The 15421-nt window shown below is 52.6% G+C and overlaps 1 protein-coding gene across 21 annotated transcripts in view; it reads right to left on the bottom strand.

Moving 5' to 3' along the window:
• The window catches only part of AFAP1L2 (actin filament associated protein 1 like 2), a 97274-nt gene that overhangs the window by 23014 nt on the left and 58839 nt on the right, over positions 1-15421 (bottom strand). For all 21 annotated transcript variants that reach the window (XM_070219837.1, XM_070219881.1, XM_070219856.1 and 18 more), the window contains 3 exons: positions 11519-11593; positions 9783-9877; positions 1794-1884 (listed from right to left, as the gene is read on the bottom strand). In XM_070219837.1, coding sequence (XP_070075938.1) covers positions 1794-1884; positions 9783-9877; positions 11519-11570 — 238 coding nt within the window. In that variant the 5' untranslated portion in view covers positions 11571-11593. The remainder of the gene's footprint in view (positions 1-1793; positions 1885-9782; positions 9878-11518; positions 11594-15421) is intronic.

Raw genomic sequence — 15421 nt, 5'->3', positions numbered from 1 at the left:
CTTGTCCTGGCAGGAGTAAAGGCAATCGGGCATGTTCCCACCCACCCTCCTGTGTTCGAGCTGCCCTCCCGATGATCCCCTAGTGGTGGCGGAAACCAGTATGAATTCACCGTCAAGAGACAAACACCAAGAAGCCTGGGTCTCTCTGACGACTTGTTTGTGTCGAGATGAAGTGTCTGCCCCACAAACAGGCCCCCAGGAGCGTCTGGAAGGCAGGTCCTGGCTGGCATGGGCCACACCCGAGAGAGACGGGCTTAAGATGCATGGAGGTGTTCACTATGGTGAGTCACTGCTTCCACCTTCCAGACGGCAGCACCGCACCCTCGGCTTGGGTCTGAAATCACTGCGCGGCCGGTGACTCGTGATGTTTCACCCGCTGAGAGGGTTTAAGCTAAGTGACGTCTGCCCACAAAGCCAGCCTCTTAGAAAATAACCTCAGTGCAAACAGGCCCTCCCCTCCCACAGGGTTCCCAGGGCCTCAGGCTGCAGGTAAAGTGTGAAGGAAGAGGAGAGGAATCGGAGGGGGCTCCAAGTGACTGGTCCCATCTCATCCCTGGGCCTGTTCTTTATGGAACCAACAACCCCCCCTCAGCCAAGTTCATTCCCTCCACAGGGGTCCTCACCTCTTACAGTTTCAATTGCTTTATGCTTTCGAAGACTTTTCGCTCACAAAGGAAGAAGAGAGGAGGTAAGAAGGGGAGAGTGAGAGGACCAGGGTCCAGCTGCCTGGGAGAGGAGGATCACAACCATCTTTTCCAGAACTTTTGGGGCCTTTCTGTGTTAGAAAATCCCCACACCAAGGGCATTTCTGATCTGACCTCCTCAGGCTGAGAACCACTAGTCAAGGACAGATGGCTCCAGCATGAGCCCTGCCCCCATAGTACACATGATCTTTCTAATACCTAAGTTAGATCAGTCACCAACTCTCCAAAGGCTAGCAGTCTGATTCAGAGAAAAGCCAAAGTCCTCCCTATGGCCTGAAGTAGCCCTCTGTCCCCATCTCCTGTCTCCCCCTCCCCCCACCTCACCTATCCTGCTACACTGGCCTCCTTGCTGTTCCTCAAACATGCCAAGAGCACTCCTGCCTCAGGGCCTTTGCATGTACTGTGCTCTCTTTCTGCAAAGTTCTCCCTGCAGGTTTCTGCCCCACCTACTTCCCACTTCATTCAGGAATCTGCTTAAGGTCATGCTATCAGAGAGACCATCCTGATCTGAAATAATACCCTTTTCCTTCCCCAACCCAGCCCCTGCTGTTTTCCCTCCTAACGCTTATCACCACCTGACACATGCTATGTTCACTTATCGTCTGTCTGCTCTCACAGAATCGAAGTGCTGTGACCACTGAGTCCTGCCGAATCCTGATTCCTAGAAGTGTGCCAGGCACACAGTGGGAGCGCAGTAACTATTAGGCCAGTGAAAGAACCTGGAAAGTGGGCTCTGATGCAGCCTGGCCACATTTCTACTGCTGGCGAGGGCCTGGTGTCCCTCAGTCAACACACCTCTCCTCTGTCACACTTCTGTGCTGAATCCAGCAACATCCAGGTGGGACCACAGGAAGCATCAGACACAGTAAACCAGCTCATTGTGTTCTATCCCAAGCCCTCCGTGCAGGAGAGCTGGGTCTGCCGTAGACCTTGGCACCCCATCAGACCAGAGGCCGAACGCTCTGTAGCCAGTTTGCACTCCGGGCCACACTCTCTGGCAATAGCAATGAGGGCTGCCCTCTGCTTCCAGTACCAGCATCTGTGCAGGAAGCAGCCGAACCCTCTCCGAGCCCCAGCCCCGGGAGGTACCATTGAGGGATGTGTCATATGGCTCAGCCTCTTCATAGTAACCCTCCGGAGACTCGATCCTTGGGATGGAGAGCTGTTTCCGTTCTGGAATCTGTGGTATGAACAAATAAACACTTTCAGATACAATACACTGGGAATAACTCGGAATTAACCCTTTGGGTGGAAAGAGGGGGAAGTCCAGAAGAAAAAAATGCCTGGCTGGACTTTAAGCAAGTCGGGAGGAATAACACGGATTATCATGACTCCCAGCAGCCACCCAGTCTACAGTGTTTGGTTTGCATCCAGCTGAAGGATTATGGGCACGTTGTTCAACCTTGCTGGGCCTCAGCTTTCTCCCTGTAAAATGAGGCTCAAACCCCACTGCACACACACAATATCGTGCATGTGATGCATAACACACATAAAGATCCAGACGGTGTCAGGCTGCTGTGGTAGCTATGACGGCTCCTACATAGAATACACTTTCCAAAAAGCCAAGGCTAATCAGAGGCACACAGAGGAAGATGACCAAGTTTCTAAATCCCAACTTTTACCATACTAAGTTCAACCATTCGTTCAGCAAATCTTGGATGGCTCCCGTGTACTAGCGGAGGGATGCATCCAGACAAAGTCAAAGTTCTGCGGGAACCAGGAGGGTGTGAGCAACATTTAGGACCGATAAAGGATGCTCAGAGGACAAGATCTTTGAGCTGAGTCTCAAAGACAACCCTGAGGGGCCAGCCCGGTGGCATGGTGGTTAAGTTCACACGTTCCACTTTGGCGGCCCAGGGTTCACGGTCTCAGATCCCAGGTGCGGACATGGCACTGCTTGTCAAGCCATGCTGTGGTAGGTGTCCCACATATAAAGTAGAGAAGATGGGCACAGATGTTAGTTCAAGGCCAGTCTTCCTCAGCAAAAACAGGAGGATTGGCAGCAGATGTTAGCTCAGGGCTTATCTTCCTTAAAAAAAAAAAGGATGACCCTGAGCTTCATATGTGGCACAGGCTCGAATGAACGCAATTTGAGTAGAGCAGAAACCATGTGCAACTGTGCAGGAGCATGGAGCATGAAACCCCTCTGTTCCTCCACTGTTCCACCTGTAAAATGGGCACTAGACTATGAAGCTAATCTATTAAGCAATAGCAGGGGAGGAAAAAAGAGGGAGACTGTGGCATGAATATTAGTATAAACAAGTCATAAATATTACTCTATACAGGTTATAAATACAGGTAAACATCCATCCACATGAGTCCCCAGCATCTTTCTGAGTGACAAAACCTCTGGGAGGGCCAAGGGTATATTCATAATGAGTTGAGAACAGAAATGGCAAAATCTGAAGGGCATTCCCACTCCTGGTTTCGAGAAGTCCTTGTGCTGGGCATTCCATGCGAGGGGCAGGCCTGGGCCTTTGCAGGAGCTCCGAGGGAAAGGAGGGGAAGGCTCTTAGGGTAAAGAGGTGCAGGGCAATCAGAGAGGAGGCAGCCAATGGAGGGAGCCTGCAGGGCCTTGAGCTCAGGTGGACCCTGGGCTTTCGGGAATTCTCTGCTCCACTGGGGAGAGGAGCAGAGATCTAGAAACCCCTGCCTTGGAAAATGAGCTTATTTATGGGACCTAGGACAGAGACAGCTCCCCTAGTCCTGGCCCAGGAGACACTGGGAGAGCAGTCAGCCTGGGCTCAGATCTCTGGGGGTCGGTACTCAGCATAGGCTGCAAGAGTATCCATTCCCAGCTCCCCCAGGGCAGAGCAACGCTCCTGTGGCTGAACAAAAAGCAGGGGCCCCAGAGCCAAGTCCTCCGTGGCTTAGCGCCTACATCTACTTATAGGGACTCTCGAGTGAATGTAACTGGGTTTGAATCCAGGCTTTAGGATTTCATAGATTTAACCGTGGACATGTGACAGCCTCTCTGAGCCTCACGCCAGGTTCCTGGATTGCTGTCTGACAAGCTGAGACAGGTCTCCACGAAGAAGGTTGGCAGAGGCCAGGCCACAGCCTGGGTCCCACACTGCATCCTTCTACCTCCTTCTGGCCTCCCACCAAGAGAGCCGATACAAGTCCCAGAGGCAGGCCGGGAACAGCTTTCATCCCCGGCAGGTGCAACACCCAACACACAGGAAGGAAGAGAATAATCTGCTCATTTCCTAAGCAGACCAGCTGCCTCGCAGGGCCTGCAGATGTGGCTGGATCAAGGGAGTCAGCTGTGAGCGGCACTCAGGCTGGGCTCCTTCCTAGGGGCCAGGGCCTTGCCAACAGCATACGCAACCAACAGCTGCTACTGGATGACCTGTCATCTTTGCTGCCATGAGCCTGGAGAGATGTCTCTGCTCCTCTAGGCCATTCCTAGCCCCTTGGCCAGCCTGAGAAAGAGCTGCCCAAGAGACCCAGCTGTGGTCCTCTGAGAGCCAGCTTCCTGGGGCCCAAGGGGAAAGCATCCCCTCACCTGGGCAGCAACAAGGTGTGTGCAGATGGCTCCTGGGGCTCACGCTTCCTGACTTGGCCAGGCCTCCAGCTCCAGCCTCCCAGAGACCCACTCCCATCAGATGGGCCCTGTAGGGGAGGAAGACATTTCCTCTTCCCAAATGTGGGTTCGTCTGGCCGGAGAACGAATTAAATTCATATGAGACAGAATAGCGAGAGAAAATTAAACAAAGCTTTATGAGGAACCATGGCCCGGGGCCTTTCTTCTCGAAGGAAGAAAGGGCACCAAAGAAGTGGGGTGCATAGAGCGGTTATATACCCCCAAACAGGGTGTTTCACATATGATTGAAATGTCCCTCCCACAATAGTCACAAGATTGCCCTGTCGGCACAGCGCTTGATGGACACAGCAGGCAGTGGTCTGCTATCTCGGAGGGCGTAGCAGGAGGCAAGTCTATTGTCTTGAGCTGGGCGGTCACAGGTGAGCGCAGCAATCAGTTCCTAGCCTAAGGAAAGATGCTTAATCCTTAAGGGAATGCCAACATTGGGAGGGGGACGGAAGTCAGTTACAGGAGGTTACCAGAGAAGCACAATAAAATGCAGATTTAAGTCCTTGCCTTTGGCATTGATTAAGAGTTTCTAGAGAGAAGGTCATCTCCTTTCTTCTTCCTGGTACAGAGAGGGAGGCACCTTTACAGATAGAGATTTACCTTACCAATGTAAATGTGTCCTAACAAAGGGCAAGTTCCATTCCTCAGAGCCTCCTTCCCTGTCCCAGTTTATCAAAAGCAATCAGCCTCAAATAATCCTGATGCCAAAGAGACATATCTTGGGGTGGCCATTTCCAGGTCCCCACAGCCTCTTTTCTCACGGAGGAGACGGATTCCATCTGGAAGGGAGCTCCGAGTACCCAAGATTCCATTGATCAGAACAGGACAAAGGGGGAATGAACCCTTCTGCGGGAGCTCCCAAGTTCTCTTTAAGAGTTTCCCAGGCCTCTCACTGTAAAATCACCCACAGATGGATCTCTACAGAGAGGCAGTGTAGGGCAGGAGGAGGAATCTGATGTCCAGGGCTGGCGTCTGAATCCTGACACTGGCACATCCAAGCAGTGTGACTCTGGGCAATGTACTTGATCTCCCTGGGCCTCTGTTGTAAAATGGGAAGAGTAGAAATACCTGTCAAGTGGGGTTGTTGTAAGGATTAAACTATGCTCAGCACTAGTAAATACTCAGTAAATACTAGTTTTTACTAACCTAAAACATGAAATATAAAAATATCAAGCAAAGGGAGAAACGTTGCATGCACACATTTGGTGGAGGAAGCACAGATGTACTCTAGGGAGACAGAGAAGACACCGGTCTGACCTGTCTTATACCAAGCTCTGCCTCGTTAAAGACAGTCCCTGCCCTCAAGACTGTTTGGGCAAGAGATAAGGGCCTGGTCAAGTTCAAGGATAAACCGATTGAGAATTTACACAACAATTCAGAAGCGAAGTCACATCATTACACAGACACAATGGCCTATTATCAGAGGTCGCAGATCAAGAGATCCTAATCTCCCAGGTTTAAGAATAAAGGACTATTATTTTAATGATCATCATCATTCTGATGACAAGGATCGGGAGGATTGGGAACATTTAACTCAGAAGACGGGACTTCCAAGCCTGAAGGAACGTTCGAGGGCTCCTGGGGAGGGGCGGCAGCAGCCACAGCACTCAGCCTGATTTGCCAGAGGTCGGTCGGCAAACTTCTTCTCTAAAGGGCCAGATCGTAAATACTTTAGGGATTCGCAGGCCATCCAGGGCCTCTGATCTCCGCTGTTTAACTCTGCTGTTGTGCAAAAGCTGCCATCAAGAACACATCACTGGAAAAGCGCGGCTGTGTTCCAGCAAGGCTTTACTGACGAAAAAGCAGGTGGCTGCGGATTTGCATTGGCCAGGGGGCTGCCGTTTGCCAATTCTGCTTTTGATCGGAGAGCTGAAGACGAAGCGTGGCCCCGATGACCCCAGGCGTCCTTGCAGTCCTAAGCAACCTGCCCCAGAGTGGAAGGTTCCTGGGTGGGGGTTAGCGAAGCCAGCTGTCGGCCCCAGCTGACCGAGGCGACGTCCTTTTGTGAAGAAAGCCGCTCCCCTCACAGAGTAGCTCACTTAAAACCAGCGCCAATGTGCGTTCAGGCCCCAGAGGGAGAGACGGGGTGGAGATGGCCATGCTAGCCAGGAGCAGGAAGGGTGCCAGTAAACATCTGTTTCTCCTACAGTGACCACAGCACCTGGCTGGGCAGACCGCGGCCTGGAAGGGCCACAGCTGCCTGAGTCACTGGCCACACCCACGAGGTTGCTCCAGACCCCTGGCTGCCCCTTCCATTGCTGGATGGGTCTGCCTTCCCCTGACTCTGTGGGGGATGGAGAGGGACCCCAGGCTACCAGAGAGAGAATCAAGACACCTCGGACCTGGGACAGAGGCCGCCCTCCCAGCCTAGCCATAGGCACTGAGGACCCCAGGAAGACATCCAGCTTCTGCGGCAGCCCCCAGTGAGCCTGGGGCCAGGCATTCAGGGGAACAGCCACCTTGGCAGCCTGAAGCTCTGGGCTTTGCGTGGGAAGGGCTGTGGGTTTTTCTGTCTGAGGAAGAGAGTTCACGGGGTCACCCCAGGCTCAGGCTGCCACACTCCCCCATCCCAAGCTGCTGCCGCTGCTCTGGACCTCCGCCTCCTCCCTCAGAGCCAGAAGACACAGCTGTTCCCCACTCCGCCCTGACGCCCCTCCTCTGGGGGCCTTGCACCAAGAGTCCCGGCTGCTTCAGCCAGAGAGGAGGCCTGAGGGAGAGCAGCCGTGTGCGCGTGCGCATGGGCGGGATTGGGGAGAATCAGGTTGGCGCCAGCCCCTTCCTCATGCCACATCTGGAAGCCCCTGGGGGTGGGGGTGAGAGTGCGGTGGGCGCCCAGGACAGAACTAGGAGGGACCCAGAAACGGGAGGTGCACTCAGGATCCCTTCTTGGCAGAGAAATTCCAAAGGAGTGAAGACTGTAACATCAGCTCGCTCTGCTGGAAATCTTGCCGGGGCCTGGAGTCTGTCCACAGGAACAATTACTGCACATCGGAAAGGCTGCCCCGGGATTGTGTTATCCTTGGTGGTGATATTTTCCCCCATCCAGCACCAGGTTTCTCTCACACGCCTCTCCTGGGCCCCAGTACCCCCGGGGTCACCGCAGACACAGGAAGTCTGCCCCAGGGGAAGGCTACTTGCCCTCTCCTTGCTCAGAGGCCCTGCGTTTCATATCCCAGAGCCCTTGGGGCCCTTTGTGTCCCTGCCACTGGAGACTGGCAAAGGAGTAGTAAAAGACAGTGACAGAGCCCCTGCGACTGCTGGGACTCGTGTGACCTCATGAGTTTACAACTACACCCCGGACCCAGACCCTCTTAGTGCATCCTCATATTTGTGAGGTTCAGATCTCCACAGCAGATCAGCACCACCCAGCACTCCACCCCTGGGAGACTCTGCCTGGTGAACACCCCGCCCACCAGGTGTTGACCCATAAGCAGCTGCCCCAGGGGGACAGGCGGTGGCACTTCTGAAGGCCCTGGGTCAGAATCAGATGCTGAATTCAGGATAGGAAAATTCCAGCTCTGGCTCAGAGCAGCCATCTCTCCTCCTCGCTCCCACCCAGTGAGTGGTGCCTGGGACACATGAGAAAACCATAGCATCTCCCACCTGGAGAAAGCCAGTGGCAGCTGGATGGGAACAGAGAGGACGAGCTGCCTCCCCGAGTACCGGGGCCGAAAGGGAGGGGCACCTGCTGCTGGAAGGAACACAGCTTGTACCTTTACTCTGCTAAAAAGATCAGCTTAAGTGGAGAGGCTGCAGAGGGGCCTGGAGACCTGGGACCTGCATTCAAATCCTGGCCCCGCTACCACCCAGCGGTGGGACCTTGGCCAGCTCTTGTAACTTTCTGAGCCTCTCTTTCTTCATACAAAAAACAGCGACAAAAACAGGCACCACAGATGGGCGGTGGGGAGGAGAGTGTTTGCATGCACGAGGTGGAAGGGGCAGTCACTAGCATCGTCCGCATAGTGGGGGCACCTGGGACTCAGGCTCGGTCCATCAAGTCTCACCCGGCCTGAGATGAGGTGTCCCTGCCAGCTGTCACCCAGCTCCAGGGGCTCATATGGTGGGATACTGTCCCTGGCACTCCAGAACTGCCCCACCAGCTGCGGCCGTGGGAGAGCAGCTTGAGGAACCCTGTGCCCCTGGGGAAGGCACAAATGAATGGGGTGGTCTGGGGTGAGGGCCCCCTCAGCAGTGACCTGAGCCCACACATCTGGTGATGGATGGTTTGGTAGGAGCTCGTGATCATGCAGCTTCCTGCTGGCACTGGCTCCGGACTCCTGCTACCCACAGAAATCCTTCCCAAGCAGATGCTGTAGAGGAAAGAACCTGGGTTCAAATTCTGGCTCTGCCACTTCAAGGCCGTGTGACATTCAGACATTATAAACCTGCCGATTCTTGGTTTCCTTACCCATAAAATAGAAACACTACTGCTCCCCTCACTGCACGCTAATGCAGCACGCCACGCACAGCCTGAGTCCGAGAATGAGATGATCTCGTGAGAGAGATGTTCATGCTCCATTCATTTAAACACCAGGGAAGAACCAGAGACCTTAAATAACCTGTTCGAGGTCAGAGAGCTGGCATCTGGCAGAGCTGGGATCTGAAGCCAGGCCTGTAGTATTGCATGAGTCCATCCATGCATCCATGAATGTGTGTGTACACCCCACTGTGTGCAGACACAGGACACGAAGGACTAAACAAGAGACATGGTGCCGGTCCTAGGGAGCTTACATCTGGTCTGGGAGGGAAATAATAAACAAGACTGTCTCAATGGTGGCAAGTGCCCCGGAGTGGTAACTGGGCAGTGGGGCCGACAGTAACTAGCATGGGGATGGGGTGGGATGCCTCACATAGGCAGGTGAGGAATGTCTGAGAGATGACGAGGAGGCAGCCATTGAAGACCCACAGCCCAGGAAGTGCAAAGTCCCTGAGGCAGGACCGACCATGTGGTGCCATCCAGGAGCAGAAGGGAGGCCAGTGAAGAGCAGATGTAGTGAGGCTAGAGATGTGGCTGGGCTCGATGGTATAGGCCCTGGGGCCACATTAAGGAGTGTGGATGTTTTTTCCTACATTCAGTGAGAGCTATTGGTGGAAGAGCAGGAAGTGCAGTGTGATATGATTTATATTTCTAAAAGGTCACTGTGGCCTGAGCTGGTGACCACAGCTGTACATGGCCCCACTCGTGTGATGCTGGGTAAAGAGCCTAGCATAGCCTCGGACACAAGGTGGCACTCACCAGAGGCACTCTCCCATCATCTCCCACTCCCAATACCCCGAGCATCCTGAGTAGGTGGCCCTGAGTAAATGATGTCACCTGCAGGCACGCTTATGTTTGTGCAGTCCCTCCCAGTGTCCAGCCCCATGCCCTGCACACAGTAGGTGCTCAAAAAGCGCAGGCGCTTGGTGGACTGGCCCCTGTGAAAACAACCAGAAGTTCACAGGGCCCAAGTCAGGGAAATCAGGGGTCTGGGACCAACACTTACGATCTTGGGTGGCGGGAGGTCCGGCAGACTCTTCTGAGGGGCTGAGGTGTGCTGGCTGGGCTCCCCGTTGGTCAGTGGGCTCTGCTCCTCGGGCACTGTGGGCAGCAAGCAGAGGCTCCATGAAGGGGGCCCAGCCTCGCAGCAGGGTCTCATTATCCAGGAATGTCTGGTCACATGGACCCGTGAGTTCTATTTGAGCAGGTGTTAATTACCCAGGCAGGCAGTCCCCTGAGCCGACATTGTTTTTCCTCTGAGAATAGGGTGTCGTAGTGCCCCAGCCATGGCAGATTCCTCAGAAGGAACTGGTTTGAGGTTTCTGGCAGGCGCCGCACCCTCTCCTCCACCTGCCCCGTGTCAAAAATGGTATAGCCACAGAGCTTCAGCGAGCAGAGCTGCTACCCCGGGTCACTATATCGAGCCACTGGCAGCACGGACCCTGTGATTAAGGCTGTTTCCACCCCAGTTCCCCCGGAAGACAAACGACCCTGGGCACGGTGGCTGCCTTCATGCGGATGAGTTCTGTGGAGCCCCAGGCTGGGCGACAGGGCAGGAGGTGGAAAAGCCACACTGGAGACCTTGGCCATCAACCCTCTGTCTGCTTTTAAGGAAAAGGTGCCAAAGGCTCTTGTGAGCCTGAGGGTTCCAGTGGCAGCCAGGCCGGCCGAGGACAGACAGGCTGAGGCAGACCTGACCTCAGGGCTTTGGCGGCTGGCATCTGCAAGCCAAGCCTCTAACAGGACTGGGAGCTTTGGGGTGCTGTGCTCCCACCTCTCTCTAAGCCTTTGCATCTGAGTCACAGGCGTGGGAGTTGGGAGATGGGGCTTCTAATGCCCCCTCCCTTTTGCAACCAGGCAGCTCTGCTGGCCTCTGGGCCTCCCTGGGGTCCTGCTAGAGCCACTCTTGAAAGTTTTCAGAGGAAAGCAGAGAGCAGAATAAAGCAGGAGAGTAAGACACCATAGAAGACACAGTATGTCCTTCCAATGGAGATAAAATGCTCTGCCAAGAGAGCACCTTTGAACAAAGCCTTTAAATATTAAGGCAGTTGCTGAAATCACCATTTCCTCCCCCTAGGACCTCCCTACGCACATAAAATTCAGACTTCTATCAAAAGCCATAAAGTTGGGGCCAGCCCAGTGGTGCAGTAGTTAAGTTTGTGCACTCTGCTGTAGTGACCTGGGGTTCACGGGTTCAGATCCCAGGTGCGGACCTACACACTGCTCATCAAGCCATGCTGTGAAGGCATCCCACATAAAGTAGAGGAAGATGGGCACAGACGCTAGCTCAGAAACAATCATCCTCAAGCAAAAAGAGGAAGATCGACAACAGATGTTAGCTCAGGGCCAATCTTCCTCACCCGCCCCCCCCGCCCCCCACCAAAAAAAGGACATAAAGCTGGAACCATGGGATCAGCACCATACACAGCTGCTTTCTTAGAACATCTGAATTATGACTTCCTATTCCTGGGATGAGGCTGGGAAAGGCTCAGAGATTTTAGGGACAGATTCCTTAAGCATGAAGAGGATGAGAGATCTTCAAGAGGCAAGGAGGTGGCCTGATGAAACATCCCAAAATATATCAACCCAAAATACCACCAACCAAAATGTGACTTCCAAAAATAACTCCACCAGGCCCGTCTGTGGGGCTGGCTGGGAGGAAGGAGGGTGAGATGGGACCAAGGCTTCTCCCTTCCCCATTCCCGGGAGCTGGCCAGGCCATCAGCAGTCCCAGCCCTGTACCTTTGTCTTGGGACTCGGCATTCTGTTGCTTGTGGACCGTCACTTTGTTCATATAAATGTACTCTTCATCAGAACCTGCAGAAGGGGGATGGGAGACACAGGCTTCATGTGATTTCATGAAGGAAAAGGGCTTCTAGAGAGAAACAGTGTCCCCCTCCCAGAGATACTGTCGTCAGCTTGCATTCCAGTAAAAGCACACAACACTTTGAGTTGATTGAAAGAGTCCATTATCCAGAGAGTTGACAGATTTCCAAAAAAAGAAATGCCAAGTTGCTGACTTTTATTTTTTTAGCCTTGGGGAGGGCAGGGTAGGAAAGGGGAGGGTACAGAAGGAAGGTTTCAGGAATAAAAGTCTTAAGCGGAAATGCACCCATACCTCAAAATCTGCCTCATATTCTATCAAGCAGAGATTTCTCTGGGTTTCCTAGCATTTCATTTAAATTGTAAAACATTTCCTATCAGTCACTGTCAGCCTAGTCTGAATTACTGGCATGGGCTAATTAGAGCAGTGTCTACATAAGATAGGTTACCTCGAGGATCTGGAAGTTTAGCTCCCAGGCCTCTGGGTGGGGTGCCATTGTGGGGGCCTGAGACAGCAAAATCACGAGCTCTGGGTTTGGAGGGTTGAGTGTGCTGGGAATTGGAACTGGAGCGCCACCAGCCACCCGCTCCACCTGCAGACTGCACCTTGCAGCAGAACAGCTCTTTCCCTCCTTTAAAATCATTTCTGTGCAGGTTGTCACCTTCCCAGTGCCTGTCTGGGCAGAGGAAGGGTAACACTTGCTCAGGTGTTAACGCCCAGGGACCCTTTCTCCAGAAGGCTGCAGAGGAAGCTCATCCCAGCGTTGCTCCTCTTAGAAATCCTCCTGCATCTCTTTTGCAGCCCTTAATTTGCATTTCCTAGAAACTTGTGGCTGATAAATTCCAGTGGTTGGAGACCGTGTTACTGAGTCAAGGGGCCTCATTCAAACCCCTGGCGAAGGAGGCAGTTCAGCGTCAGTCCATTCCACGCCACAGACCGCCCAGACTCCAGCCAACAGGCCTGCAAAACAGAGCCTTGAGAACCCAGAGGAACAGGCTGGATGGGTCTTCCACCCTCAGCCTGCGGGATCGCCACCCTGGTGCCCAGCCCTGCCAGGACCAGTCAGCAACGTCACCTCTACACCAAGGGCTGCACAGTTTATGGGCGGGAACTATGAGATCTAAACATAGTTAGCCACAACTTGCGTACTTCCGCTGACGGAGACCCAGAGGGGCTGGGTCAGTACCTTCTCCAGGGCAGGGCACAGGGGAAAGGCGCTCTGCTGGGGGAGGCAGGAGATGTGGGGGTGAGAGGGAGGTCTCAGCCAAGCTCTGCCATTAACGCTGTAATTGTGAGCAAAACACCCAAGCCGTGGGTCTTGATTTTCTTGTCTGCATTTTCTGGAAAATAGTCGTGATGAAATATTGCCTGTTTCTACCTAACTCTTACCTTTTCAAGAGGACAAAACTCAAATATTAGGGAATTTGAAAAAGTAAGATAACCTCATAACTAACAAAGATGAAAAATGACAGCCTAAAACATGGGAAAGAACTCAAAGGCTCAATAATAGGAAAATGATGAAATAAACCACAGCATATCAACATACATACCAGCAGATCACCTTTAAAACTAAACGGATTACTGGAGAGTGTGCAAACTGGCACAACCCTTTGGAGGTGATTTTGGAGGAAAATTTAATTTTAAGTGTTGAGACTCTTTAACCCTGCATTTCCACTGCCAGAAATTTATCCTGAAGATAAACTCCAGCAGGTAAACAAAATTTTATTTCAGGATGTTCGTTGCCATACTATAAGAGATTTTCTTTTAAGAAAAACAAAAAACTGAAATGCCCCCTAACAGGGGGCTGGTTGAACATTATTGTTCACCCCTCAGTGGACATTACCCAACTGCGGAAAAAAAGCGAGTCTGCTGTTTACAAAGATATCCAACACTTACAGTTGAATTAAAGGATCGTGTTTCAGAATAGCAAGAAAAAGAAAAAGTATGTTAACTGTCAACATACGGAAACGTGCACCGGCAGCAATTCTAAACGCAAAAATAACGTAAAGCAGAATACAGAGGCAACGCTCTACCACACGAAAATATTCAGAGGACACTAATAGAGATCAAAAAAGGAATCGAATGTAAATAGGGTTTAATGTTCATTTTATGCTCATTTCTTTTTCCATACGATTGACTAAGCCCACACTCCCGTCCAAAAAAAAAAAAAAAAGGCAAGATATTGTTATTGTTTTAACTGTTGAATTCTGAGCAGGTGCTTCCTCTCCAAGATGGTGATGCGTTAAGCTGCAGGGAAATTGGCACTGGCCGCCTCAAGGCTGTGCCTCCACTCGGGCACTCTGCAAGCTGCGGGTGACTAGTTTTCAGTTCTCAGTGTTGCTAATCCAATACCATCCAGGGTGGTAAGTCGAGGCTCTCGGGACCACCTGCAATCCTAGGAAAAGCCCAGGGAGGCTGGCCCTGGCAGGGGAGGCTGCCGAGCTGTCCCATGTCTGAGCAGCGTGAGTTGGAGAACTTTCTATCATTCTCTCATTCATTTTCAGAAGTGCGCTGAGCACCAGCACTGTGCTCGGTGCTGGGCGTACAGCAGAGAAGACGACAGACATTGTCTCTGCCTTCGTGAACCCAACAGTAGGGGGCGAGGGTGGGGGTGGGGACAGACCCGAATGGGATAGTTACACGGGTGTGTGGGAGATGACAACGGCCACACGTGTGGCTGGAAAGGAGACTCATTGTGTTCTGAGCAAGTGTGTGATTCCTGTGGGAACTACCTGTCTGCAGAGGGCGGTCCTTCCCAGAGAAGTGGGTGAGGGGTGGGGAGGGAGCACATGGACCCTCTTTGCTACAGTTGGTCAGACAGAACGTTTGAAACTCTTGCTATCAGAGGGGCAGCCCCTGAAAGTTTCAGCCCCGGAGTCTCCGAGCAAGGTCCTGAGGCAGGGCTCATGGCCCTCACAGTGAAGGCAGGGACAGAGAGCAGGCCCCCCATAAACAGACCTCAACCTGTGCCTTGACCTCATCACCTAGACAAAAAGCAAAGAGAATAGAAAATTTGTGTTACAGTAATAAAACAAAAGACAAGGAAATGCAAATGGACAATTCCATCTGAAAAGTGTAAACATATACACACTTTACCCCAAATGTGTAGGACTAAACCACAGCTCAGCCAGTGGAGACCACAGCCTATCTCGAAATGATCAGTCTGCCTCCACCTGCAAGGCCCGTCAGGCTGAGCTAACTTTCTGGAAGATCCACAGTGAGGCAGGCCCGGGAGACCGAGAGAGGAAGACGGATGCTCTATTTTCAGGGGACTTTGGATTCTGTCCTGTGCAGCACCACAATTAACCTGATACGGGGAGGGGTGGGGTGGGGAGCATAATGGTTAGGTACACCTGCAGACCCAAGCCTGGCTCTGCCATGTGCCTAGAGCAAGTGACTTGTTGATAAGAGGGGAATAATAGCAACTCCCTCACTGATTTGGGATGAGGATTAGATGATGTAATCCATGTCATTTCATACATGACGCACAATGCAGGGAAATGGTAAACCACAAAAAATGTTAGCTGCTGTTATAACCACTCTGCTGTCTGAGAGGGTGAAAAGAGGACCAGAAGGGAACCTCTCAGTCAAACAGTGGCTATTAATAAGCAGACTGAGATTAGCAGAGGCAGCTGCAGGCCTCATTGTGGCTGTGCACGCTTATCAGTGGCTTGGGGGGTGCTTGTGACGATTTGTGCTGGGGAGCCCACTGACTGGTTCTCAGCGGCCTCCTGCAGCCCTGCAAGCTGCCAAAGTCCAGGGTGGGGGAGACCCGACTTTCTAAGAGCGGAACAATGATCAAGGGTGAAACAAAGGTCATC

The sequence above is a fragment of the Equus caballus genome, chromosome 1 (genome assembly GCF_041296265.1).
Source record: "Equus caballus isolate H_3958 breed thoroughbred chromosome 1, TB-T2T, whole genome shotgun sequence".
Classification (NCBI taxonomy): domain Eukaryota; kingdom Metazoa; phylum Chordata; class Mammalia; order Perissodactyla; family Equidae; genus Equus; species Equus caballus.
The sequence above is the reverse complement of the archived record's forward strand: the minus strand, read 5'-3'. Positions and strand labels throughout refer to the sequence as shown.